This window comes from Esox lucius, chromosome 7 (assembly GCF_011004845.1).
Source record: "Esox lucius isolate fEsoLuc1 chromosome 7, fEsoLuc1.pri, whole genome shotgun sequence".
Taxonomy (NCBI): Eukaryota; Metazoa; Chordata; class Actinopteri; order Esociformes; family Esocidae; genus Esox; species Esox lucius.
The window spans coordinates 3,671,115-3,696,872 of NC_047575.1; the positions used below are offsets into that span (position 1 = coordinate 3,671,115).

At 40.0% G+C, this 25,758-nt stretch overlaps 1 protein-coding gene across 4 annotated transcripts in view; it reads right to left on the reverse strand.

Moving 5' to 3' along the window:
* Positions 1 to 3,885: 3,885 nt before the first annotated feature.
* c2cd2l (c2cd2 like) overlaps positions 3,886 to 25,758 on the reverse strand; it is a 35,069-nt gene continuing 13,196 nt past the window's right edge. The window contains exons 3-15 of one of the 4 annotated variants that reach the window (XM_010870444.4): positions 23,236 to 23,331; positions 22,738 to 22,857; positions 22,159 to 22,266; positions 19,081 to 19,194; positions 18,513 to 18,624; positions 18,267 to 18,396; positions 16,363 to 16,427; positions 16,013 to 16,134; positions 15,043 to 15,211; positions 14,592 to 14,699; positions 7,029 to 7,162; positions 6,526 to 6,751; positions 3,886 to 6,011 (exon numbers count right to left, since the gene is read on the reverse strand). In XM_010870444.4, the coding sequence (XP_010868746.2) occupies positions 5,767 to 6,011; positions 6,526 to 6,751; positions 7,029 to 7,162; positions 14,592 to 14,699; positions 15,043 to 15,211; positions 16,013 to 16,134; positions 16,363 to 16,427; positions 18,267 to 18,396; positions 18,513 to 18,624; positions 19,081 to 19,194; positions 22,159 to 22,266; positions 22,738 to 22,857; positions 23,236 to 23,331 (1,749 nt within the window). In that variant the 3' untranslated portion in view covers positions 3,886 to 5,766. Of the gene's footprint in view, positions 6,012 to 6,525; positions 6,752 to 7,028; positions 7,163 to 14,591; positions 14,700 to 15,033; positions 15,212 to 16,012; positions 16,135 to 16,362; positions 16,428 to 18,266; positions 18,397 to 18,512; positions 18,625 to 19,080; positions 19,195 to 22,158; positions 22,267 to 22,737; positions 22,858 to 23,235; positions 23,332 to 25,758 lie in introns of all 4 variants that reach the window. The other 3 variants (XM_010870443.4, XM_010870448.4, XM_010870446.4) reach the window with 3 other exon arrangements.

Genomic DNA, 25,758 nt, shown 5'->3' on the forward strand with positions numbered 1-25,758 from the left:
TATATCAACTGCAATTGCAATATTTGTCAAAGAAAACGCTATTCAATATTTTTTCCAAATCTTACAGCCCTACATGATTCAATTAAAAACAGTATATGTAAACATACTCTGTAACATACTCTGAGTTGAAACCACAACTCTGGGTTGATTGACTCTGACTTGTGAAACTCAGAGTTGATGGTTTCAGAACAGGTGGTAACAATTAGTTCAGTCAACACTGAGTTAAGTTAACCCAAAGTTAACCCTGAGTAAAGCACAAGGACAAGGAGATAAAAAGCCCTCATCAATGGAATGCCGATAACGTGATTCATCATGGCAACAGGAGAAAAAAGGTCTCAGACCCTATACTTCTCCTCAGTGGAGTTCGATATATTAATGAATGCACATGCAGAATATGAGTATATATTCAAGAAAAAACCAATACAGGATCAGCAGCAAAAGAATGTGAGCTAGCGTGGCAGAAAATTGCTGACCGAGAAAATTAGTATTAACTTAAAAAACGAAAAAGAGCATCTCGAGTCTTTCACTCATTAAACATTTATATAATGTGTTCATGTGGGTGTATATCAAGTTCAGAGTTTAATTATCAAATGCACCGAATAACACAGCGTCATTCTGAACAGTGACATTTTTGTGACATTCTTGTGACATCTACGTATTAAGAATTAAGAAATATATAAAGCAAAAATATAGCAATAGTATACATAAAAATGTAAACTAGCAGTAATTTTAAAGAGAGTAGGATGGGAAATATGAACAGGTAGAAGTACTGAATATTATAAATATAATGATTGTAATATGCCTATGAATGGTACATAATACTCTAAAATAATATTCTAATGTACATTAAATGTACATAGAAAGACATCAGAGCATTTGGAATGTTCATGTGTGATCAGTATGATCATAGATTAGTGTTGCAGGTTGAGGAGCCTTATGGCCTGAGGGAAAAAACTGAGAGTCTGGAAATACGTGCTCTGAAGCTCCGGTAGTGTCAACCAGACAGTAAGAGCTGTGTGAATAGACCATAGCCCTTGTGGCTGTAGTCTTTGAAGTTCTGTGTTTTCCTAAGGTATCGTGTACAGTAGATGCCTTGCATGGAAGTGTGATGGCAGACGATGACGCGCTCCGCAGACTTCACCACCCACTGGAGGGACTTGCGATCGGAGCGGCTGCTGTTCCAGGCCGTAATACAGCCTGATAGGATGCTCTCAATGGTGCACCTGTAGAAGTTGGTGAGAGTTTTTAGTCATGCCCAATTTCATGCCCAAAAGTATAGTTGCTTTTGGGCAGTTTTCACTGCGGAGTTTGCTTGCCTGGACCAAGTGAGGCCATCTGTTTATGCAGGTGCAGCCCAGCAGGCACAAAACGTAGCAACTTAAGATGAAATAAAACAAGAAATCAGTTCAGCTGGCCCACAATAGTAAATATTGGCACCTTGAAATTTGAACCCAGGTCTGCGAGGAGATACAAACTCGGGACACATACTTCACAAGTCTGCTTCTCTAACCTGTCTGTCTGTCTGTCTGTCTTTGAATGATATGGAGTGCAATGAATGTTTTTTTTTTTGGGTAGCTCTGGGTCAATCTGACCCCTCCCGGCATTTCTAGCTGGCAGGGGGCAGAAGAGCACTCTGCCACCCCCTAGTGACACTGTCCTTGTCAATGCTAATCATGGTCAGATTATTTGTTGTTGGAGATAAGAATTGTGTGCATTTAACTTGACAGATGTGACTAGACTAGATGTCCAGCATTTGGTTTTTGTCATGAATGACCATTTTAGAAACACAGGTTTTTAGTTGATACTTTTAAGTGCTATTCTCCGTGAAGATATTTGGGTGTGCCTTTGTCTAAAATACAGGTCCATGGCTTGTGTTCATGGTTGATCGTTTTGTAACCAGAGTAAGAGTCAGCAATTCCATTGTATTCAGGGAGTTAAAGGTCTGGTGCACAAAATTTGTGCACTAAAGGAAGAAGTTACAGTGTGAAGGTGAGCAAGCCGGTAATAACAATACAAATGCCAGTCTTGATTTGGTGTAGCCTGTAACATCCTATACTTTTTTTTCAAAGATTGTTGATTATTTCTCCCATTTACACTATAGATCTGGTTAACACACCATGACTGCAGCATATCGAAATAATGGATGACTTAGTGGATCGGTTGCAGTAAGATCAAAATGTCTTTAACTGTGTTACATTACTTTTTAATTAAAAACTTCAGTAAGAACATGTGCAATATTTATTATGTACAATGTAGTGTGATGTCCAGCCGCTTGCTCATGGCTGACGTTGAGGTAAAGTTTGTTGTCCTAGTACCACGCAGACAGATACAGTGGGGAGAACAAGTATTTGATACACTGCCGATTTTGCAGGTTTTCCCACATACAAAGCATGTAGAAGTCTGTCATTTTTATTCCAGAAAATCACATTGAATGTTTTTGTTATAATTAATTTGCATTTTATTGCATGACATAAGTATTTGATACATCAGAAAAGCATAACTTAATATTTGATACAGAAACCTTTGTTTGCAATTACAGAGATCATACGTTTCCTGTAAATCTTGACCAGGTTTGCACACACTGCAGCACTGCATACAGACCTTCTCCAGATCCTTCAGGTTTCAGGGCTGTCGCTGGGCAATACGGACTTTCAGCTCCCTCCAAAGATTTTCTATTGGGTTCAGGTCTGGAGACTGGCTAGGCCACTCCAGGACCTTGAGATGCTTCTTACGGAGCCACTCCTTAGTTTCCCTGGCTGTGAGTTTCGAGTCATTGTCATGCTGGAAGACACAGCTACGACCCATCTTCAATGCTCTTACTGAGGGAAGGAGGTTGTTGGCCAAGATCTCGCGATACATGGCCCCATCTATCCTCCCCTCAATACGGTGCAGTCGTCCTGTCCCCTTTGCAGAAAAGCATCCCAAAAGAATGATGTTTTTGACCAGGTCCTGCCGAGTAGTTCTTGGCTGATCCCTCACCTTCCTCATGATCATTGATGCCCCACGAGGTGAGATCTTGCATGGAGTGTTCAACCTTTCCAGTTTTGTTGCCACATCTTCAAATTAAAGGCACATTGAATTGAATCTAAATCTTTAAATTGACCAGGCTAGTCAACAGTTTTAAATCTTTTGTCCTGACAAATTAATTAGTTCTAATAGCCGTATGTTGGGGGTTTATTGTCTTGTGTTATGATTTGGAGGCATTTAATTCAGCAGACAAGATGTTTCTGTACACTTGAGTATTCCTTTTTTTTCTCTGTACTTTCGTCTTTTCAAATGACCATTGATAAAATGGATTGCACACACAGTACTTCTGTGAAGTACAGCCGGTTAGACCTACTGCCAAATTCTCTGAAATGATATTGGTTGTGGCTGATTGTAGAGAAATTAATTAATTCAGTTCCCAGGTAACAGCTCTCCTGGACATAACTGCAGTCAGAGTTCCAATTGCAAGCTACTTTGAAACTTGAGACAGCTGTGGCATTGTATTCTGAAACAAAACATAATTTTAATGAAGCTGTTTAACCTGCTTCTTGATGTGCCACAGCTTTCAGGTGGATGAATTATATTGGTAAAGCTGAAATTCTTACTAACAGGGATGTAAAGAAATGTGTTCAAAACATTTCAGAGAAATATGCTTTTTTAAGTTATATATTTTTGTTCATTGAAATTCTTTGATTTCAAATCGACCTTTTTGAGTATTTATATAGAGCCAAATGAATAAATTAATCCCTCACTGTTCTAATAATTACTGAGGGCACTGTAAATTGGTGTACCGAATAAACTGGCTACTGAGTGTAAAATCCTCTTAATCACTACCACTGCAATCATGTTGAGACTCCTTATCACATTCACAGTAGTAGAGATGTGGCAAAGGTTGAGTTTTCAAAAATAATTTATTGCAAATAAATTAAATGACCACATCAGAGAAGAGAATCAAACATATTAAAAATCAAAAGTTAATAAGGTTATTGTTTTTTTCACATGACAACACAGTGAGGACCAAGTTGGACAACTTGGAAAATCTCAAAAAGAAGATAAAACATTGACAATGTCTTCAGACATTAGATTAGTATTTTCTATGGTTTTCAACCAATAACATTTTGTTACCTCAATTACAAACCATAAATTAAACTTAAGGTATATATCTTGGCAAACAGTATCCATTTTGAGGAATTCTGAGTTTAGCTGCAAAGATATAGGTTGGGTAGAATTAACAATAATTCCTTGACTACTACATCTCAACCACTTTTCCTTATGCGGCAACCAATCAGTGTAGAGACAAGAGATAAACATTTTAAGAGCAAATCAAAATAACTTCTTTGTGCTGTTTTACAGTGCTTCAGATTGACAATGTGTTTTGTAAGATGAACAAAATCATGTCAATACTGTATAAGATAACTACTTATATGTACATTTTTACACTTTGATAAGCCTAAGTGTAAGCAACATCACCTGTCCTAATAGACTGACATCTAAAAAGAGGGAAAGTGAAAAGGGGAAAATTAATACATTGTCTTTGTTAATGTCAATGTTTTGTATTACATTAAATGGAATAATATTTACCAAATTAATTTTAATTATCAAGGCAAGTGAGGAATTTTAAGTTGCCTACTGTAGCAGATCCACATCTAGAAGTTTCAAACCAGATTATTTTTCTAAATACTTACCATTTTTTAAATAACACTTTGCCTTTAAAATTTTCTGTTCCAATTTTTATTTTTGTATAGGTCAGAAGGATGAAAATCTTTAAAAAAATTAAGCCACTGTAAGTCAACACCAAGTCCAAGGCTTGATTTGTTCTTCAACTAAGTTTTTTTTAGATTAACTTTAAAACTAAACAGGAAGCTCACAAAGTCATGTCTTTAATAGGCCTATATAATGCAAAGTACCAACCATTACTATTTGAGGGAAACAGGATGCTACTTATTTTTTATAAGAATGCAAACATTACACATACCAATGGAATGAACACCAGAATAAGCTTCGGAGTGCTGTAAACAATCTGATACATTTCCAATGTGCAACCAAGAAATCCAGTTTTAGATTAACATGTACCTACCAACTAGATTAAATTAAAGGATTAAATTGCTCAGCCATCAATTGCACACAAGATCCAACTAAAACATAACTTCCGCTTTTAATCAAACCGCTCCGAAATGGGCCACACTGGGTGCCTGGGAATCAATTCTAGTTGGCTATCTAGCGCAAAAGGCTGAACAACATTTGTTTTAACTTATCAGGTTTGGGATTTGATATATAAACCTTTTAGTTTCTGGTCAGATGCAAACTAGATTGTGCTCCCTTTTGCTCACTACAGCATAGTTTCATTCCATCAACTTCAAGTTAATTGCTACTTCAAAATGTTCCCTTTACAACCAGCAGATTAAGGTGGAACTTTTGAAAACAAATAGTCTGGATAAGAAACAGTCTCTGGATCCATCCATCAATCCCTGAAGGTGCAGTGTATTTCTCATCTGAGGTAAGAGAGGTTGGACAGATGGCCACCCATCGGTAGTTATCTGCATGTCAAAGCTGGATTCCTCATCTGTTGGTGAACACATAGGAAGAAAATTTGGGGCAAGATGACGGACAGTAACAGTCTTCCAACCACTTCAAGCAGTTCTAAAACCTGTTCAAATCCAATACCGTTAACCCAGATATAAGCCACAGTGGTTTCCGGATCCAGGACTGACAGCAGCTTACTTCCAGATCTCAGGACGGCAGCAGCAATGTGCTTGGCCATCCACTACACCTATCAGCCTGTCAGTTGTCGGCAGTGCTTGCTCCTCCATTGGTGGCAGTGGTTTTGTCCTTCGACTTGAAAGAGAAGCGTTTGATGAGTCTTCGGGAAAAGCTGCCAGACTTCTTGCGTCCGGCAGTGCAAGAGGCTGAGGAAGTAGAGTCACTAGCCATGTTGGACAAGTCCTCATGGGATTGGCTGAAGGTTGGGTCCTTCTTTTGATGTCTTCTACGGAACAGCAGCTTGGTTCCGCTGCGTAGGAAGCCCACTAGAACAAAGCAATGGAAATACGTCAATGTTTGTTATAGGGATTTGGGATTTTAAAGTTTGTCAACTTTAAATGTGTATTCAATTATCCACACCATTTTGTGTATTTTTGCGTTTTTTCTTGAGAAATAAGTTTATATCTGTAGAGAGATATATAGCAGACACTACATAGGCAATTAAGGTTCATTGAGGGCTTTTCAAGATATTTTTCATGTTGACAGCTCAGGGATTAGATCAAGCTAACTTTCGATTACTGGTCAGATGTTCTAACCAGTGGATTATTCAATTTTTCCAAATGTTACTCTCCTCCCAATTTTGGTGCCCAAATTAACACAAATGTGTTCTGCGAGGCAGGGACTTAGACCACAAAGGGGCCGACTTATTATTTAGTGCATACATTCATCGTTTTTAAAATGTTTCCCCATCTGTAAATTTAACACAGAACCCTACTGTGGCAATGGGCTGTCTACTGATGTAGCCACACAGGCCCATCCGGATCTTTGGCAGCCCAGTACCTTTATGGTCTTTGAGGCTGCGTGTCTCCAGGGCCCCGGTTGAGCCCATTTCAGACTCCACATCATCAACAGATGGGCGCTCAGACACATCAGAGGGCGTGGTCTCGTCTGCTTCCTGATGATGCCCTGCCCCATAGTGGTTGGAGGCCTCTCCTTCTTGCAGGGCAGCATCCATGGCTGCAGCGTAGCCACAAGACATGCCACAGTCGTCCTCTGAGATAGGGACCTGAGGTATGAAACTTCATTAATTTCACAACAAATATTGAGACCTAAATTAACTTATTTCAATTTAAGGTAAAAGGAAATGAATTACTGACATATTTTCAAAACCTAACAGTAACAATATGTTTGTGTACATGTATCTTTAGCAACTCCAGCATAAGATCCTTTTACACAGTGGCTGGTGAGATTCTTACAGAACTGCTGGGTGTGCTATGCCTGTAGCATAGAAATTGAATTTAGATTCTGTTTTTGCGGTCTGGCCACTACTATTAGGGTCTAACCTTTGACACGCCAGAGATGATAAGCGTGCTCCGTTTAGTGGGAGTCTTCTTGGCCACCTTGCTAGCATTCTCAGTCAATTGTCTTATGGCCGTGTCAGCCACCGGGTCCAGCCCATTCGACAGGGGACTGTCCACTAAAAACAAACACACAGTCTCAAAACAGTAGACATACAGTGCCTTCGGGAAGTATTTAGACCTCTTCCCTTTCTCCACATTTTGTTGTTATAGACTTATAGACTAGAATTTAATTTTAATTAATAAATTCCGCCCCCCCCATCAATCTACACAAAACCCCATAAAAACACAGCAAAAACATAGTTTTAGACAATATCAACAAATTATTAGTAATACAAAAATGAACATGTACATTAAGTATCATGACCATTCCCCATGACAATCCATGACAAAAAAAGCCATGAAGTTCAGAAAAATGTGTCCGTCCGTCCGGCCAAACTAAACATTTTTGCAGCACACACATCCGTATTCACAAAACATCTTAAGACTAAAAGTAGCTCCCAACTTGCAGACTTGCTGTCTTCGGTTGTTGTTTGTTTGTGGGTTGGTGGAACTGGATTTGGACCGGTTTTAGATTAATTCCAAATAGTCAATTAATTAATGTAACCATTGGATTTAATGTATAAAGAGAGTATTACAATTGCAGTACAAGTATCAAAGATTAAAGTACTCCGGAGTTTGAAGATGCAGACAGGAGGAAAGGTAAATGCAAGAGACCTTCTTCAAACCCTCGCTCTGGTTTTTCCTAAAACTCAAGTAGTCGGGGTTGGTCAACTGACCTAAGGAAAACAAAACCAGTCCTGTAGAATAGACCCATTATCAATCCGTGGGGCTCTTCCAATGACAGAGGGGTTTTACCTCAAGGATCAAGCAAGCTAGGGAATTAAAAACAACCCTTTTGTCTCTGCATTCCCTCCTTACAGAAACATCTGTTAACCACAAACATTCCAATGACAGCCTACTAAAACAGAAATCAAGTACTTAGGTCATCAACCAAAGGGACACCCACCAACCGAAACCACCCTGAATGAGAGCCGAGTATTGCCAGCAGAGTACAGCCCAACTGCGCAAGTGACAAGCCAGTGACTCTTCCCCCAAAAGGCATTGGAGGGAGGGCATCCCAGTGGCGACGAGAGCCCACCTGGCAAAACAGCAAGGGTGGACAGTATCAAGCCTACACCTAATTATAACCCGCGCTGTAGAGATGAGGTTTTAGTAGACACTTGAAAGATTGCACTGCGTTTGCATTTCTAACCTTAATTGGCAAATCATTCCACAGTAGTGGAGCTCTATGAGAAAAGGCCCTGCCTCCGGCTGTTTATAAATTCTAGGTACAATTAAAAGGACTGCATCTTGCGATCGTAGGTTACGTGTAGTTATGTATGGCTGGATCATTTCAGCAAGGTAAGTAAGAACAAGTCCATGTATTGATTTATAGGTTAAGAGTAAAACCTTAAAATCAGCCCTAACCCTAACAGGCAGCCAGTGTAAGGACGCTAGGACAGGAGTAATGTGTTCAATTATTTTTGTTCTAGTTAGGATTCTAGCAGCCGTGTGCAGCACTAATTGAATTTTATTAATTGATTTGTCAGGGTAACCGGAAAGAAGAGCATTGCAGTAATCTAGTCTAGAAGTAACGAAAGTATACATGTCTATAATAAATAAAGAAGAGTCATTGTATGTGTAAATAGTTCCTTCAGGGTCTTTCTGCCTTAAGTTGTCTTCAGCAAGTGAAATGCATGCTCGTTTGGGTTGAGATCAGGTGATTGACTCGGCCATTGCAGAATATTCCACTTCTTTGCCTTAAACTCTTGGGTTGCTTTCGCAGTATATTTTGGGTCGTTGGATGGCACTTCACTTTACAGATGGACGATCGACTTCGCTGATTTTGGCTGAATCTGAGCAGACAATATATCCCTAAACACTTCAGAATTAATCGGGCTGTTTCTGTCTTCTGTCACGTCATCAATAAACACGAGTGACCCAGTGCCATTGGAACCCATGCATGACTATGCCATCACACTACCTCCACTGTGTTTTAAAGATGATGTGGTATGCTTCGGATAACAAGCCGTTCCAAGGTTGATCTTAGTTTCATTTGTTCAAAAATGCTGTTCCAGAACTGGGCTGGGCTTATATATTTTACTTGAATATATTTTGGTAAACAGCCAAAATGACAAAATGTGTGTCACTGTCCAAATATTTCCAGACCGAACTTTATTTTCACACACTTCTTTTCTGGTTTTAGAAGTTATCCCAATTACAAATGTTCCTTTAATAATATCTTCCTTTAATGTATAAGTTGGCCAAGAAGCAAAACTTGTTCATGTTTCCAGTTTGGTTTCGTTTTTGTTAGCACAATGTAACGTCCCACTAACAGCCAAGATTATTCTAGTCCGATAATTAAAAGGTTGCATATATGCATATCCGCTAATTGTTTACAAGCTGCCAGACATGTAAGAGGCTGACAATTAGCTGACATATACCTGACTAGGCAGTATATCATTCTTGGTTTTATGTTTAACCAGTGACACTTAGCCTACATTTTTATTGAAATATGTTTATTTCAATATGGCAACATGACACATCCTTCTACTGTATTCATAGTTTTCAGTCAAGTGATTGCTCTGACAGTCTGGCGGGCAAAACATTTTTAAAACACAGCGGCTAACACTGGGAATTCTATGGAGCTATTGCACAAGCTGGTCAAATGTTCTACTTTTTGAGTGTTAAGATCATCTCACAAAACATGCAAAACAAAATGAATGCAAATACACTGCAAGTCTTCCCAAATACAGCACCAGCTGCATTATTTACATCATTAAAAACAGCATCATCCCTTTCAGAGCTGACCTTTGGGGATGTGTACATATACCTTGTGGAGAATCCATCCCTTTATGCACACTGCTACCAATATGAAAGTGTACTAAAGTACAGACAGCTATCTGTGCATTCAATTAGTCAATAATGCAATTGTTTGGGAGGTGAAGGAGAAGAAATTCTTCATTGTCAAAGCGAAGTTGAATGCTAATTTACCTAAATTACTGTTTTGTTAGTTCTATGGGTGGTCAGTGTATCATTGTGCAGCCAGTATAACACAACCTTGTGCAAATGTGCCAGTAATAATATACACATTTTCCCAATGTCCAGTAAACCATTTCTACTGTTTAAATCACCCACCATTGACAGCTTGGGTTGCTGTGGAGAAGGTTGGATTGGCGCAATTTTGCTAGCCTCACTAACATTAGTTAAGCCATTTAAGTTGGTTGCATTGGTGCAGACGAAAACAGACCATGACATTCATTACAATGGTTGCAAATACAATATATACATGGTTAGCGCATTCAATGGAACTCCAACTATCTGGTATTTAGTATTATAAGTATAACTAGTAAAAGTATTACTAGTAAAAGTTGTCGATGGTGGGCAAAGGAAGGAGAACTTTTCTGCCCGCCAAGTGGGCATTCCCTATATGTAGTGACATCACATAAACTATCAATTGCTATGATGAATTCACTACTATGATGAATTCCCTATTAGCCAATCACTGGGCATAGTAAGTAAGCTTGTTCATGGAACAAGACATCTTCCATAGCAACAGGGTCAACCCCGCCCTTTCTCTTAAGATGTCTCCCCATTCCTTAGTGGAAGTTGGTCTCAGTAGCTTTGTGAATAGGTTTTAAGAGGAAACTCTTAGCTAGGAACTTTTACTGTTTGGGAGGCCTCTTACTATTAAGAAAAAACATTTTGTGAGTGGGTAGACGAAAGCCCCACCTGAGTAAAAGGACTGTTGAGAGCATGAGGGAAAAAAGTCTACAAGAATGGGAAAAACAACCCAAATTAAGTTGTGCAAAGCTGATAGAAACACCCACGAGCTGTGATTGCTGCCAAAGGTGCTTCTACAAAATATTGAATAAAGGGTCTGAATACTTATGTAAATGAGATATTTCGTGTTTTCACTAGGGGTGTAACGGTACGCTTAACCCACGGTATGTATTGTGGTTTGAGGGTCACGGTTTGGTACGTTTTCAGTACAGTGCAAAAATGTATTGTCAACATTTACTGAAAATGTTTTCGTTCATTTGGCAAAAGACGCAACACCAATTCAGGAAGACTATAAAACATAATACCAGATAAGAGCACAATCTAAAGTAAAGTACATAATGTGAATATGGCACAAACATTATTTTTACAATCATATAGTGTGGGTACTAGGCCTACCTGTTTGCTGACATAGTGCTGAAAATCTCCATTCTCAACCGGAGAACAGACCTGCAGCCACATACACTCACACACCTATTGCTCTGGTCATTTCTTTAGCATGATCAGTCTTCTGAGGGCTGCTTGAATGCATTCGGGAAAGTTGTGTTGTTTCTTTGCACTTCCGTGTTGCTCCAGGATTTTAATACTGGGGTGATGTCGGCGTATATGTGTAAACTATGTTAGGAAGTTTGTCTTTATACAGACTCAGATCTTATGAAGTTATTCAATAAAATAATGCATTATTCAATAAAATAATGCAAAAAGATGTGCATTGTACCAATCTGCTGCTAGCCATCTGAATTAAAGATTTAGTTGAATGACTCACTACAAAAAGACTAAATTCTCTCAAGTGATTAAAAGGAGACATTTAAAATGAAATTGTTTGTTACTGTAGATCAATATTTTCAACATATTTGAGGAATTAGCTGCTGCATATTCTACTTGGTCAAGCAGTGGCAACATACACCGATCAGCCATAACATTATGACCACCTGCATAATATTGTGTATGTCCCCCTTTTGCCACCAAAACAGCCCTGACCCGTCACATTATCCTGCTGAAAGAGGCCAATGCCATCAGGGAATATTGTTGCCATGAAAGGGTGCATATGGTCTGCAACAATGCTCAAGTAGGTTGTACGTGTCGAAGTAATATCCACATGAATGGCAGGACCCAAGGTTTCCCAGCAGAACATTCCCCAAAGCATCACACTGCCTCCGCTGGCTTGCATCCTTCCTATAGTGCATCCTGGTGCTATGTGTTCTCCAGGTAAGTGACGCACATGCACCCGGCCATCCACGTGATGTAAAAGGAAATGTGATTCATCAGACCAAACCACCTTAATCCATTGCTCCGTGGTCTAGTTCTGATGCTCATGTACCCATTGTAGGTGCTTTCGGCAGTGGACAGGGGTCAGCATGAGCATCCTAACTGGTCTGCGGCTACGCAGCCCTATACGCAGCCAACTGAGATGCACTATGTGTTCTGACACCTTTCTATCAGTACCAACATTAACCTTTTTAGCAATTTAAGCTACAGTAGCTCATCTGTTGGTTCGGACCACACGGACCTTAACTCCCCACTTGCATCCATAAGCCTTGGCCACCCAAAACCCTGTCGCTGGTTCACCGCTTTTCACTTCCTTGGACCACATTTGATAGGTACTGACCACTGCAGACCAGAAACACCTCACAAGGGCTGCAGTTTTGGAGATGCTCTGACACAGTCTAGCCATCACAATTTGTCAAAGTCGCTCAGATCCGTACGCTTGCCCATTTTTCCTGCTTCTAACACATCAACTTTGAGGACAGAATGTTCACTCGCTGCCAAAAAGCTGCTAAACTAGATATTTAAATGAAGCTAGAGTTTTTACAATGTTGATTTATCAATACCCTAACACCACTTGCCATTCCTTCTCAAATTGGACATACAAAACTGAAGTTGGAAAAGCTCCTCCAAGTATTATAATTTCAACTAAATTATGCTTGAAGGCCACCATTTAAACAGAGTAGCCTAATGTTTTTCAAACCTAACCATCACATTCAACACAGCGTAGCTAGGTATTTATGAATTTGCGTTCACATGCAAACTGTATGGTAGGGTTACAAATACATGTACAGTCCCTGACAAAAGTCTTGTCGCTTATCTATTTTGTAGAAACACCTGCTATTAACCTGACTTTTAATTAATCAATTGGTGTTAGAAATAGCTCATATGAAAAGCTAAAACCCTCCCAAATGATGTTTAATGCACTGAAATAAATTAGTTTCACTGCAAAAAGATTTATCATTTAATCAAGACAGAAAGGTCAAATTTTGGCAAGACAAAAGTTTTGTCGCCTATATAGAAATTGAACAAATTTACTGCAAATACAAAAATATGTCAGCAAATTAAGTAGTGGTGCTGTGAGATCCAAATGTAATGTCTTGTATGACTTCCATGAGCTTGAAGGACTGCATCCATGCGGTTTGGCAAGGATTCATACAATTTATTGATGAAGTCATCAGGAATAGCAAAGAAAGCAGTCTTGCATGCCTCCCAGAGATCATAAATATTCTTTGGTTTCGTCTGCCATGCTTCCTCTTTCATCCTACCCCACATATGCTCAATGATGTTCATGTCTGGTGACTGGGCTGGCCAATCCTGGAGCATCTTGATCTTCTTCGCCTTGAGGAACTTTGTTTTCTGGTTGAATCTCGGATCCATGCGGGCTCCAGTAGGTCCCCTGCAAAATTTGCGGCGACTGTGGTGTAATTCAACAGAAGATTCATCTGAAAAATTCACCTTCTTCCACTTTTCCAGCATCCATCCTTTTAGCAGGCTGTGGGCCTTGGCAAATGCCACACGTTTTTCAATTGTCTTTTATTTAGTGCTGGTTTCTGGGCACTGATTCGACCATGGAGGCCATTTCGAGACAGAATCCGACAAACTGTTCTGGTTGACACAGGGACTTCAGGTGACCAGATCTCGTGGAGCTCTGCTGCAGTGGAAAAGGGGCTGGCCTTGGATTTTCGAGCCAACAAACGGTCCTCTCGAGCAGTTGTCTTGCGGGGTCTGCCTGACCTGGGCTTGTCAAAAACGTATCCAGTGTCTTCAAATGTTTTTTTTATCCTCTGTACTTGACGCTGAGACACATTGAAGGTGTCGGGCCACATCAGCAGTGGATCTGAACTTCAGCCTCTTGATAATCAAAACTTTGGTCTCAGGGTGAATCTTAGGCATGTTTGCAGTTGATGTGAAGGTCTAGTGTACTGGGGTTGTTTTTATACACACCTGAGACCTAATTGATCCATTATTAGTCACAGGTGAAGCTCATATGACAAGGCGACAACACTTATGTCTTTGCAAAAATTGACTCAATGGGCTTTACCAAGCTGTGAATATTAGAATACTTTTTGACAGTTTCGTTTTGCACTGAAACATTATTACAAAAGCTGTTGGGATTAAAATGAGCCATTTCTTGTAAAGACATCTTGATTAGAAATATATTTCAGCGGCACTTCAGGTCAATTTGTACACAAGCGACAAGACTTTGGTCAGGGATTGTACAGTTACATCCTAGATTTCACTTAATGTAATTAATTATAAATTCTCTCTATAGCACATCAAAATTAAGAAAAAGTGAAGGGGTCTGAATGGAAAAATGGTTGCACAAAGCGTGTGGAGTGATTAGCCTGGCTATATGTTAGGGTAAATACGGTAGTGAACTTGACAACGACCATAGGAGCAAGTCAGCAAAAACCGTTGTTGGTCTGGGCTATGAAGCCATAGAGGAACATTACTCACTGCTGAGTGTAAAGCTGGAGCTGGTCCTGCTATGACAGCTATCAACAAGGATTGTGGGCCCTTTCTCTGTCACCTCCACTTTAGACATGGACCGTGTGGGAGATTCATCTGTGTAAGCACATGTGAGGCAGTAGATTAACACCAATTAAAATGTTAAAGGGTTGGTAGTGATTGGTAATTATTCCCAAGAAGAGCACTGGCCACCCCTTAAAGTATGGTTCCTCTCCATCTTCTTAGTTTCATGCCTTTCTAGGTAGTGTTTCCTAGCCAGTGTGATTTACCTACATTGCTTGCTCTTTTGGGTATTTGTCTTAATACTTGATGATTTAAATAGGGCTTTATAAAACACATTAAAGGAATGGCATGCAGAGTTACATTTCGATCCTAACGCAGACTCATTACTATCATTAGCTACAGCCCAGTCTCCTGCTGTCTCACCCACCTACTGTACCTAGTTGGCCCAGTCTGGGTCTTGACTGAATGGTGGTCACTGTGGTGACGATGGTCCCATCAGGCATGATGGTCCGGTCCACATCCACCTTCTTGGATGGGGTGATGGAAGCGCATACAGGATTTGCGTTATGAGCTCCACAGGTTTCCGTTGTTTCCAGGTACACCAGCTGCAGAGGGGATTCAGAATATAGTAAATGTTATGGACAAACACATAATACTAGGGATGCACCAATACCAAGTACGAGTTCTTATATTTGGGTACTTGCCGATACCGAGTACAGAGTTTTGTCCCCTATAAACATGCTGTTTTATTTTGAAGGCAAAATACGAAAACCAAAGCTTGTACTCTACTTGTGTAATTGCTGACATCTCCGTCTTCCCGCTCTACCAATCTATATTCTATTCCTCTGCGGCCAGACGCGACACAGTCATCGATTTTCATGTAATGTTTCCATGACGTGCTATCGGTTTGTGGTATCGGCATATTTCTGTGAGTATGAGTACAAGTAACGGTGCAACCCTACATAATACCATTGCTTTAGGGGTACTCAAGCAACAGAGTTGGGGACCATGGTTCTAAGACACGGGTCAAACTAATTTGATGAATGGTTTTCTGCCTTGTTCTTGGTGGATGAATTAAGGTCACTGATTCTTTACCATGAGTCAACTGGTTGTCCAAGCCTTAGGGGCTTGATATGTATAAATCACAAATGTGCAGCTACTATACATATTAATTAAATGTTATTTCAATTAGAATGTCATAGTCTTGTAAATGTGAATAGGCTCCTAATTGGACACAATAAAAAATGACTTGGACATTTATAGAATCAGTCTGATGCCTGTGTGGTTCAGTCATTGAAATGAAATGTAATTAATGTAATTATATTTAATTTGTACCTTGACACTGAGAATTACTTACAGTATCTACCCATTCTGGAATAGCTTTCCACCTATTACTTGCCACTTACCTCCAAGGTGACTGTAGCATTGGGTGCCAGGCCATGCCCTGGGCTGACTGACAATACATGCTGACCAGTAGGAGCTCTGCGGGGGAGGTCCAGTGGTAAACTGGCAAAGCCAGGCATGAATTCTGCAATTAGGGTAATATTTGGAGCATGGAAGCACAGAAAAAGAGACCTGTATTTTTTCACATACATCTATCTAAATATATATCCCTTTATGATAAGTCAACAAGACTTTGCTATTGCTTTTGGGTCACACATCAAACCTCTGGATCTTATGAAGGCTTTATATGGCATTTGTAAGCTTTAAGCTTAAAGAGCCTACGATATAGATTCCACTAATTAAGAGGTCTTACGTTCCCCTTTGGCAGTCTTCTCCAACAGTTTTACTCTCAGCTCTTTGGTTTCTGGATCCAGATCCCTGCACAATCAAATATGTTTATGCATTAGCATAGCAGTGCCAAACAATGAGCATGTATAATGTTTTTCACTTGGTAATATCATAGACCCTATTTTCACAGGATACATTTTACTGGGTGAGGTCATATAATGTAAATATGTGCGCATTGTTCTTAAAACTGCAATATCTTTGGTAAGGGTTTGAGCAAAAAAAACTAAAATGTATGATTGTGTGACCACCATTTTACAAAAATCATTGCTTTAGAAAAAAAATATTTTAAACAAAGAGTGGTGCATTCTCCTCCCCAAGCTGCCCATATTAATAACCTACATGTATATACTATTAAAAGCGAATTATTTTGTTTATAGCCTACATTTTGTTCCAATTATTGAATATTATGAAATGTGTTAGCAAACAAAAAATGTAAGCGATTAGAAGGGAAGAATGTTGTTGCCCTTGCTGGATTAAAACTGGGGTCTCCTATGTGACAGGCTGTATCTTTAACTACTAAGCCACTAAGCTATACGTGTGCTGAGTGTCAGTGTAGCGTCTCAACATTAGATCATTTTGTCATGCATTAACATCACGGCAAGTTTGAATATTTAGCTAGACACCATTCAGCATTCTGTTAAACTGACTAACGTTTCTTATTAAGTTTACTTCCACTACAAATAGCATCTATGAACTTTATGGCTTTTGCCACTGGCCGTTTTAACAGCTTATTAGCCAGAAATAGGCTTACTAGTATCTTCTAACTTGCTACTTGGAATAGTCATTAGAATGGAGCAATGCCAGCGAGACTGAAGATTAACTTTGCACTGCCAAAGCCATTTCATTTCATGGCACAAAGTTTGTTTTTCTTTGATTCATGAATGACACTGATGCAATAACTCTCAATATAGGTGATGACATCTGACTTTTTCATCAAGTCAAAAGACGAGAGAATTGTGGAAACCCCTCCTCTTTTACTGCGCAAGGGGTTGTGATCTATATTACCCAAAAAAGCATGCACAGACGCGTACTTCGAAAATCCACCAGAAATAGTCGCACTATAACCGCTAATAATTTCATTTTAGGCTTACTATAACGTAGCTACTGAAGATTGCAGACAGCAAAGTTTTTGTCTATCCTGAAAACATTTTGATGCATAATTTGTTTTGATTGTGGCGAGGCTCGAACACCAGTCGCCTGCATGGCAGTTCACGTCTCTAACCACTACGCTACTTAACAAGGGTTAGTCAGTCAGTCACTTACTCAGTAAGAGACATTCGCTCATCTAAGCTGAGACCGCTTACGCGGTCTGGTAAAAAATTGTGCCCATTAAAAGAAAGCCCTGCTGATAGTAGATCAAAAAGCAGCATTCCAAATGAGCTAATAAAGAAATTACATCAAGTTCATTAGCCAAAAAACATAAATGTTTTTAGGTCAGTAAAATGGGAGCAATTAGTTAATCTAGTCTGGATTACTAAAATAATCATCATCACAGTTCCAAAAGTATTATGGTGACAGACACTTCACATAGCCAAATTGGTATTTCATGTCCTGGCAATTTTTGGTATAGCCAAATTGCCAGGACATGAAAAAACATTCATGCCTAGATTAAAAGCTTCTGTTCATTCTTTGGTCATAAGAATAAAAAAATACATATCAAAAATAATTACGGGGTGGGGGGGCATTTCTAATTGACATCTTGGAAATGTACAGACATTCATGGGTTAAAATGAAATAACCAACATTCTCTAGTATTACTAGTCCCATGCAATTGAGGCTAGTTGAACTATTACTGTTGAAATATCATTAGTGTAATTGATGTTTACTATTTTTGATTATTTATTGATGTCTATAATCAGGTTGTCTTACAATGTGATGTCCTCGTTCCAGTCCAATGAGGTATCAGGGCCAGGAGGTGCAGGCAGGAAGCGGGTCCTCTTTTCTGTAGATGGCTGGTCCAGGCTGACAGTACAACACAGCTCTCCTGAAATGGACCGGGCTGTACGTGCACACACGTGCGCACGCATGCACACACACACAGAGTAATCAATATTAACTTTTAAACGTTTTTTGTAAGAACAAGAGGTAGTTTGTGGTTGATGTTATATATCTGACCTGCTCTGAGGCAGGTTCCCCTGAGCTGGCGGAGCAGGAGCCTTCTTATGGGGGCTAAACTCTGGGATGGGGGGGTCAGAGCCGCCGGGGTCAGACCGGTTCCACTGGGGAACTGGATGAAATAAAGAGAGAAATTGAATTTAACACCAGAGAGACAAATCTCCAGACCATAAAACATTGTCATACTGTGGCTCCTGGTTTGTCCTATCCAGAAGGTTTTACATTCCCGTTATACCGTTATAATGTTGGATTCTCCACTTTTTAGTCACAGTTGAGGCCTTAAATAATCTATGAGGAGTGTGACTCTGACTGTAGAATTTGCATGTCAGTAAAGCAAGTTCAAGCTGTGTTTTATGTTCCCCTCGGTTTATATGTTTCTAGTCTGTTTTAGCAGATCAAAATAACACCAGTGGATGGAAAACAATGCTTTCAGTGCACTTTTAAGTCCACTAAACACTTTGCAGAAATTATGCAAACGCAGCTACGTTTTCATGTTACAATTTTAAAACAACCCGCATACAAGGCACCATTCATTTACATAGTGTGGCCATCAGTATCATTGTCTTACCGAAGGGCTGGACACACAGGCCCTGAGGTTGACGATCATAGCTGGCTGTGTACTGAACAGAGTATCCTCCACCAGGTCTCCAATCATGTCCAGGTCTACTTCTGTATCGCTGTCCTGAGCACAAAATACCAGCCACTAAAGTCAACACCACCCACCACCAGGACACGACACCAGCAAGGCAAAAATCAATGGCAGTTCATAGTGCTTGAAATAAAGCTAATTGACACTTTCTAGATATACTCTAGTTATATGGTTTCTCTCAAAAGTATTCACCCCCATTGGACATTCCCACATTTTATTTTTGCAACATAAATCAAAATGGATTTAATCAGGAGACTTTACCATTGATCAACATAAAAAGCTCACATTGTCAAAGTGAAAAATAAAATCTGCTAATTCTTCTAAATAATTTAAACATATCAATATAATTTTATCGCATACGTATTACATACAGCTCTGGAAAAAATTAAGAGACCCCTCCTAATTTTTCTTAAATCAGCATCTCTACATGTATGGCAGCCAATCCATTCCAGTGTCTGTTTAATTCCAACACCGGCACACCTCCTTTTACTTAATGAGGTACTGATTAGATGATTACCTGAATCAAATCTAATTTAACAAGGATAAGTATAAAAACCACTGCTGTGGTCATCACTATACTCTTGCAATAGGACCAGCTGGATGGCAGAAACAGTGCAAGTAGTACCTCAAAGGTAATTTAAATTACTATTCAGCATGACAAAAGAGTTGAAAAGAAAAGCTTTGAGTGAGGAAAAGAAGGGTTCAATTCTGTCTTTACTGGCAGAGGGATACAGTTAGCATGAAAATGACAAAGACGTCGGTTCATAAGAACAAGGTCAAGCAACAGACATTGGGGACAACAAAACTACAGACTGGCAGTGGGCAAAAACGACTGTCCACTGACCGAGATGACCGTCAACTAATTTGAATGTCACTCAACAACCATAAGATGACAACAAGTGACCTACAAAAAGAATGGCAAACAGCAGTTGGGGTGAAGTGCATGGCAAGGACGGTTCGAAACAGGCTCCTAGGGACAGGGCGCATGAATCAAGCCAAGTACAAGGTTATCCTGGAAGAACACCTTCTTCCTTCTGCCCTGACAATGTTCCCCAACTCTGAGAATTGGGCTTTCCAGCAGGACAATGCTCCATGCCACACAGCCAGGTCAATTAAGGTGTGGATGGAGGACCACCAGATCAAGACCCTGTCAGGGCCAGCCCAATCTCCAGACCTGAACCCCATTGAAAACCTCTGGAATTTCATCAAGAGGAAGATGGATGGTCACAAGCCACCAAACAAAGCCGAGCTACTTTACATTTTGTGACAGGAGTGGCATAAAGTCAACTAAAAGCAATGTGACAGACTGATGGAGAGCATGCTTGAAACCAAATATTGATTTCTGAACTCTTCCTAAGTTAAAACATTTGTATTTTGTTGTTGAAAAATGAATTTTTATTTGTTTTCTTTGCATTATTTGAGATCTGAAAACAATGCATATTTTTTTGGTTATTTTGACCAGTTGCTATTTTCTACAAATAAATACAATGACAATGACAATATTTTAATTTGGAATTTTGGAGTAACAAAACTGTTAATTTTACTCAAACACATACCATTGAATATTAAAACCAGAGAAACTGATAACTTTGCAATGGGCTCTTAATTTTTTTCCAGAGCTTTATAGTATTATTTGTAGTCAATATTTGGTAACTTTGGCAGCAATTATACAGTGCTTGTCTATTTCGATAAGTCTTGACCAAATGTTAAAATGTTTGCAACTCATTCCAGATATTCTCAGTTGGACATTTACCTTTTTTGTTTTTAAATCACTCCGATGTGTCTTTGAACCTATGTTTGGGATCATTGTTCTTATTCTGTCCCTTCATGCGCTGCTTAGCGTACAAGGACAGATAGCTATACACTTTAAGTAGTACTGAGAATCTTCAATGAAGTCCCAGGAGAAGAAGAACATTTTATGTTTTTTACGTGTGGTCGCTAGGTGCTGCTGGATGGTTGACTGATTGTCACAACCCTCTCCATAGTAACCTGCTGGAGTGTTGTTTGGGGCTCAATATGGTGTGGAGTTCTTAAGTCCTTGTATGAGTCCTGAGACGGGGTGATACTCTCAAGCTGTGGTAGTGATGGCTCACTGTAACACATTATAGGATGGCTTTTGACATAACTGTCTGTTCTTCTCTCATTAGATTCATTTCTTTGCACAAAGTTACATCTCCCAAGTCCCAGGTGTCTTGAAGACTTCAGCAAGTTTTCTTACAGGATTTCTCAGTACTTGCTGCATCCATTGTACTCTCTATCTTCACTAGCTTTCCAGGCCCTGACACAGAGATGCATCCCCATTGCATGATGCTGCCACCAACATGCGTCACGGTAGGTTTGATCTTCTCATGATGATGTGCAGGGTTAATCCTGCCTCAAACATAGCATTCAGAGTTGAGGACAAAAAGCTCTAGTTTGGTCTCATCAGACCATAGAAACCTCTTTCACTTGGTCTCAGAGTCAGGCGTACTGAACTTGAAATAATGTGAAACTTCTTGATTGCACATAAGAGGACCCCATTACTACAAGATTTATGAAGACATTCGGTTGCACCACAGCTCATTCAGGTGTGTCATAGCAACGAGGATGAATACTTACTCAAAATATGTATTTGTTTTATGTTTGTAATTCATTTTGAACACTTTACAAACTCCTCACTAAATCAATTCAAATTTTATGTTGTAACAATAAAATGTGGAAATAAATACTTTTGAGAGCAACTGTAGCTTTAGTTCACTAGAATACAATTCTAGAGTTAGAGGGCATGTCTGTTACATTTGACAATTTAGGGGATGATTAGGGGATGATTTTATCCAGAGGGACTTACATGGGTAATTAAAGTTACAGTAATGCTCAAGGGCAGATTTTGCAGGCTCAAGGATTCAATCTAGAAACTTTCTAATAAAAGGCTACCTCCCACCTCTGCTGAAACACAATCTTCTAGATATAATTCTAGCCTTAGTTTACTGAGAGATTTGCTGTTAGCTTGAGTCTCACTTCTCTCTGAATCTTGCATGGGGCCAGGGTGAGGGAGATGGGTTGTTGGGAGAAGGTCCAGGACACCAGCAGACCTTCTTCTTCTACCTCCTCCAGACGCACCACCAACTGACAGAAGAAAGAAGGGAACAGGCATGTAACATGAGTCTGTGGCCATCTGGTTTAAATTAGTCTGTAAATGTAGAGCTCAGAGTTTCCCAATCCTGTTTCTGGGAAGCCAAAGGCTTAAACTTTATTTTTATTTTTGTCCTAGCAATCACATAGGATTCAATAAATAAAGTACTCATCAAGCCTTTCATTTGATAAGCTGTGACGGTGCGGAAGGACAAAAACTAAAATGATTCTGCATTCTCAGCACCATAAGTGGGAAAAAACTTTTATGCATAATTTATGATTTAAAAGAAAATAACGTTTTCAGTACTTAGGTGACGTAGCATTTGTGTGAGTAGGCCTACAAGGTTTCATTCAAAAGTAAACAATTCTACTTGAAGGCAATTCAATGGAGTGAAAGCTCAACAGGATTAACCAGTCAAATGACCACATGCAAACTTACAAACCCAAAATGGGGAGGGGTTATACCTGGGCCAGCATTGGTTTTATGGTGATCTGGTAGGTGTCCATGGAAACTGCCACAGGGGACTGCTGGGTGACAGTAACTGGGAATGTTACTGTGTCAACTGCACATTTACAATGTAAGACCTGAGGCCACGAAGGGAAAAAGAGAACCGTTAGTCTGTCTTGACTAAAACAACTAATTGTGGGTTATAATACTGTACATTTAAAAACGTTCAGAAAACATTTCAGAAAAATGGGGAACAACAGACTATTTGCTGATATAGCAATGGGACGGATTCAAAACATGCTGTAGCTCCAGAGGCAGTGGCCAAGACCCTTTCCTATCTTTTCCATTAATTAGAATTTTCTATTTGTATTTGTTTTCAACTTTTTAAAAAGTGCACCCACCAAGCAGGAACTTCACAGTAAGTCAATATCATTGTTCACAAAGCAAGTACAATTTGATTTGATATCAAATCAGATAACCACTAGATAAGACAGGCACGTTTGCTTGATACTCACCATACTGCTTGTGGATTGGCCTATGCATGCCACACTATCTATGGTGGCAGAGGCAGGAAGCTGGCTACTGTTGTCAAAGGTAATCTGGATTGAACTCTGTGGAAGAGAGAGCAAAGAGCAAAAAGCCTCAGACATTGTCAACCAATTTAATCTAGACAGCTTAAAAACACAAGGAGGACGTATTTAGGCAGATTTGTTGTAGCAATGATACGGATTATAACAGAGTTGGCCTAGGTTGTTCAGGCTTAAATGCCAGAACAGATGCTAAGAGAGTCCACAGCCTCCCTAACTTAATTGAAATGCAAATATATCTGATTCTGAGCTTTTCTCTGCACCGAGAATTATGACTAGTGTGGCTCCTCTCAGTTAGCTAGAATTCACCAAACTTTGTCTCACTCGATAAGAACTGTGCCATGCGAAATTAGTCCAAAGCAAAGAGCTGATACAATTTCTGGTGGACATAGTTCAAGACCCATGACTCGATGTCAGCCCTGTATCCTTTATGTCGTGGCAATTTATGACATAATCCTACGTATTCCCTTAAGTCTACCGCCTCCTGTTCAACGTATGACAGGACAGAGAGTGTATGCACTTCATTACAAAGGCAAATGTAGTGAGCTTTCTCCATGCTGTTGGCAAGTGCAGAGTGGAATTGGCAAGAGGATGAACCATATGCTCCGAATGCTCGGGAAGCCTTGACGACACGCTTATTAAAAAAGGCTCCTTTTAATGAACTACCATCATGCCTTCACAAGATGCCATCTCTTGTTCATTTTCTTTTTCTTACCCCAAAGCCAGAGTCATCATCCCAGACCAGGTGGACGCTGGCTGACAGCAGCAACCACAGTCTCTGTGGGGAAATTGAATTCCACACAGATGGAGTTGTGTTGCTGATCAAACTTTGCAAGATATCTTGCCGATACTTTATTTCCAGATGAGACCAACATGTGTCTACACTGTAGCAATACAATAGGCTGTTTTATTTCTCTGTGTGTGGGTACCTGTGTCAGAGGATTAGCGGTTCTATTTCACTGGTGCCTTTAAGTGGCTCAGGAAGGCAGGGCTAGGAGAGTGAAACAAATCCCCTATTGTCAAAGCATAATGTTTCTCATCTCATTACTGCAATCTCCATCAAACTGCACAGCAGGAGAGCATGAGGGGGATAGGGTTATTAGGCCAGGTTGTTTATAAGTGTGCGAGTGCCTGCCTGCTGGTGAGAGATTTGGAAGTCGAAATTGTGCCAGAGGGATAGAGCCCATAGCTCTGTGCAGCCAGATGTTTTGATCAGGGCGTGCCAATTATGGTCGAAAGCGTTGTGGTACTGACCAGATATTGAACGGACAGGCGACAAACTTGCAGGGACGGACGACACATGCCCATCGACCATAGTACCTTGCGTCTTGCTGATGGACAGACTCCCACACACAAAAGCTAAAAGGGAATTTGGGAACTTGGCCAGGGGGTGCTGAGGCTGCGTCGGAGGGTGTAATACTGGCAGAGCTTTTGGAAGTGCAGTGATCCAGCAGTTCGGATGCCAGCTGATTTTTTTTTTGCACGAGTACATGGATCAGCCACACAACATGAACACTGTAAACAACATGTAGAGACCTGCGTGTATTTGATAAGTAAGTTACACACTCGCACAAGTGTGTAACTTGTGCAAGTGTGTTGGTGTGAAGTGGAAAACCAAAAGTTATTTTGCACATGCCCACTCCCCCCCAAAACATCCTTGTAGAATGAGGTCACTGACAGTGATCCGCTACAACTGACAATGACTTTGGGGTGATTGGGAACCATAGCTTTTCCACCTTGCTGGCTCCACCAACCATTCAATTAATTGGCCCAGCACTTTAAATCCTACTTTCTGGCTATGGAGGGCTCACTTAGAGCTACATACCTCCTTTCTGTCCAGTGAGCGTTTTTGATTAGAAAGGGACTCAACTCTCCAATTTGCTTAGCTCTATAATACATTTGCCTTCTATATGAGCTACAACCAATACATTTCAATAATTCAAAACATGCCAGGAGGCCAGATAAGTGTTGGGAAGCATCCCATTTGCCCTCCACTAAAACCATTCACCAAATCTGTGAATAATGTCAAATTGAACAGGAGACATTGTCCCCCATGATGAGATAAAGGTCAAGCTGTGTAAGCCACAATGCATAAAAATGAATTGAAAACTAGAAAATATATTAAAAAAGAAATACATACTTGCATTTAATGACCAGTATAATTGTATCCCTAGTATTCTGTAATACAATTAGTAACTACTTTCATATATCCTGAGTCATAAAACCAATCCTATTTGAATCAGCTTAAAACCATGATTTACTGCACCTGATGTTACAGTACACCATATATGGAGGAAGGATTTCAGAGAAGCGTGTGATTGGCTTACAGCCTAATGTGTGACTGTCACAGATCCAACTTGTCCTTCTGAGCCACCAAAATGAGTCTCTACGATGGGGTGGCTGCTTTCTGGAGTAGGACCCTTTCTGAGGACATCCATGTTGTTAATCTAT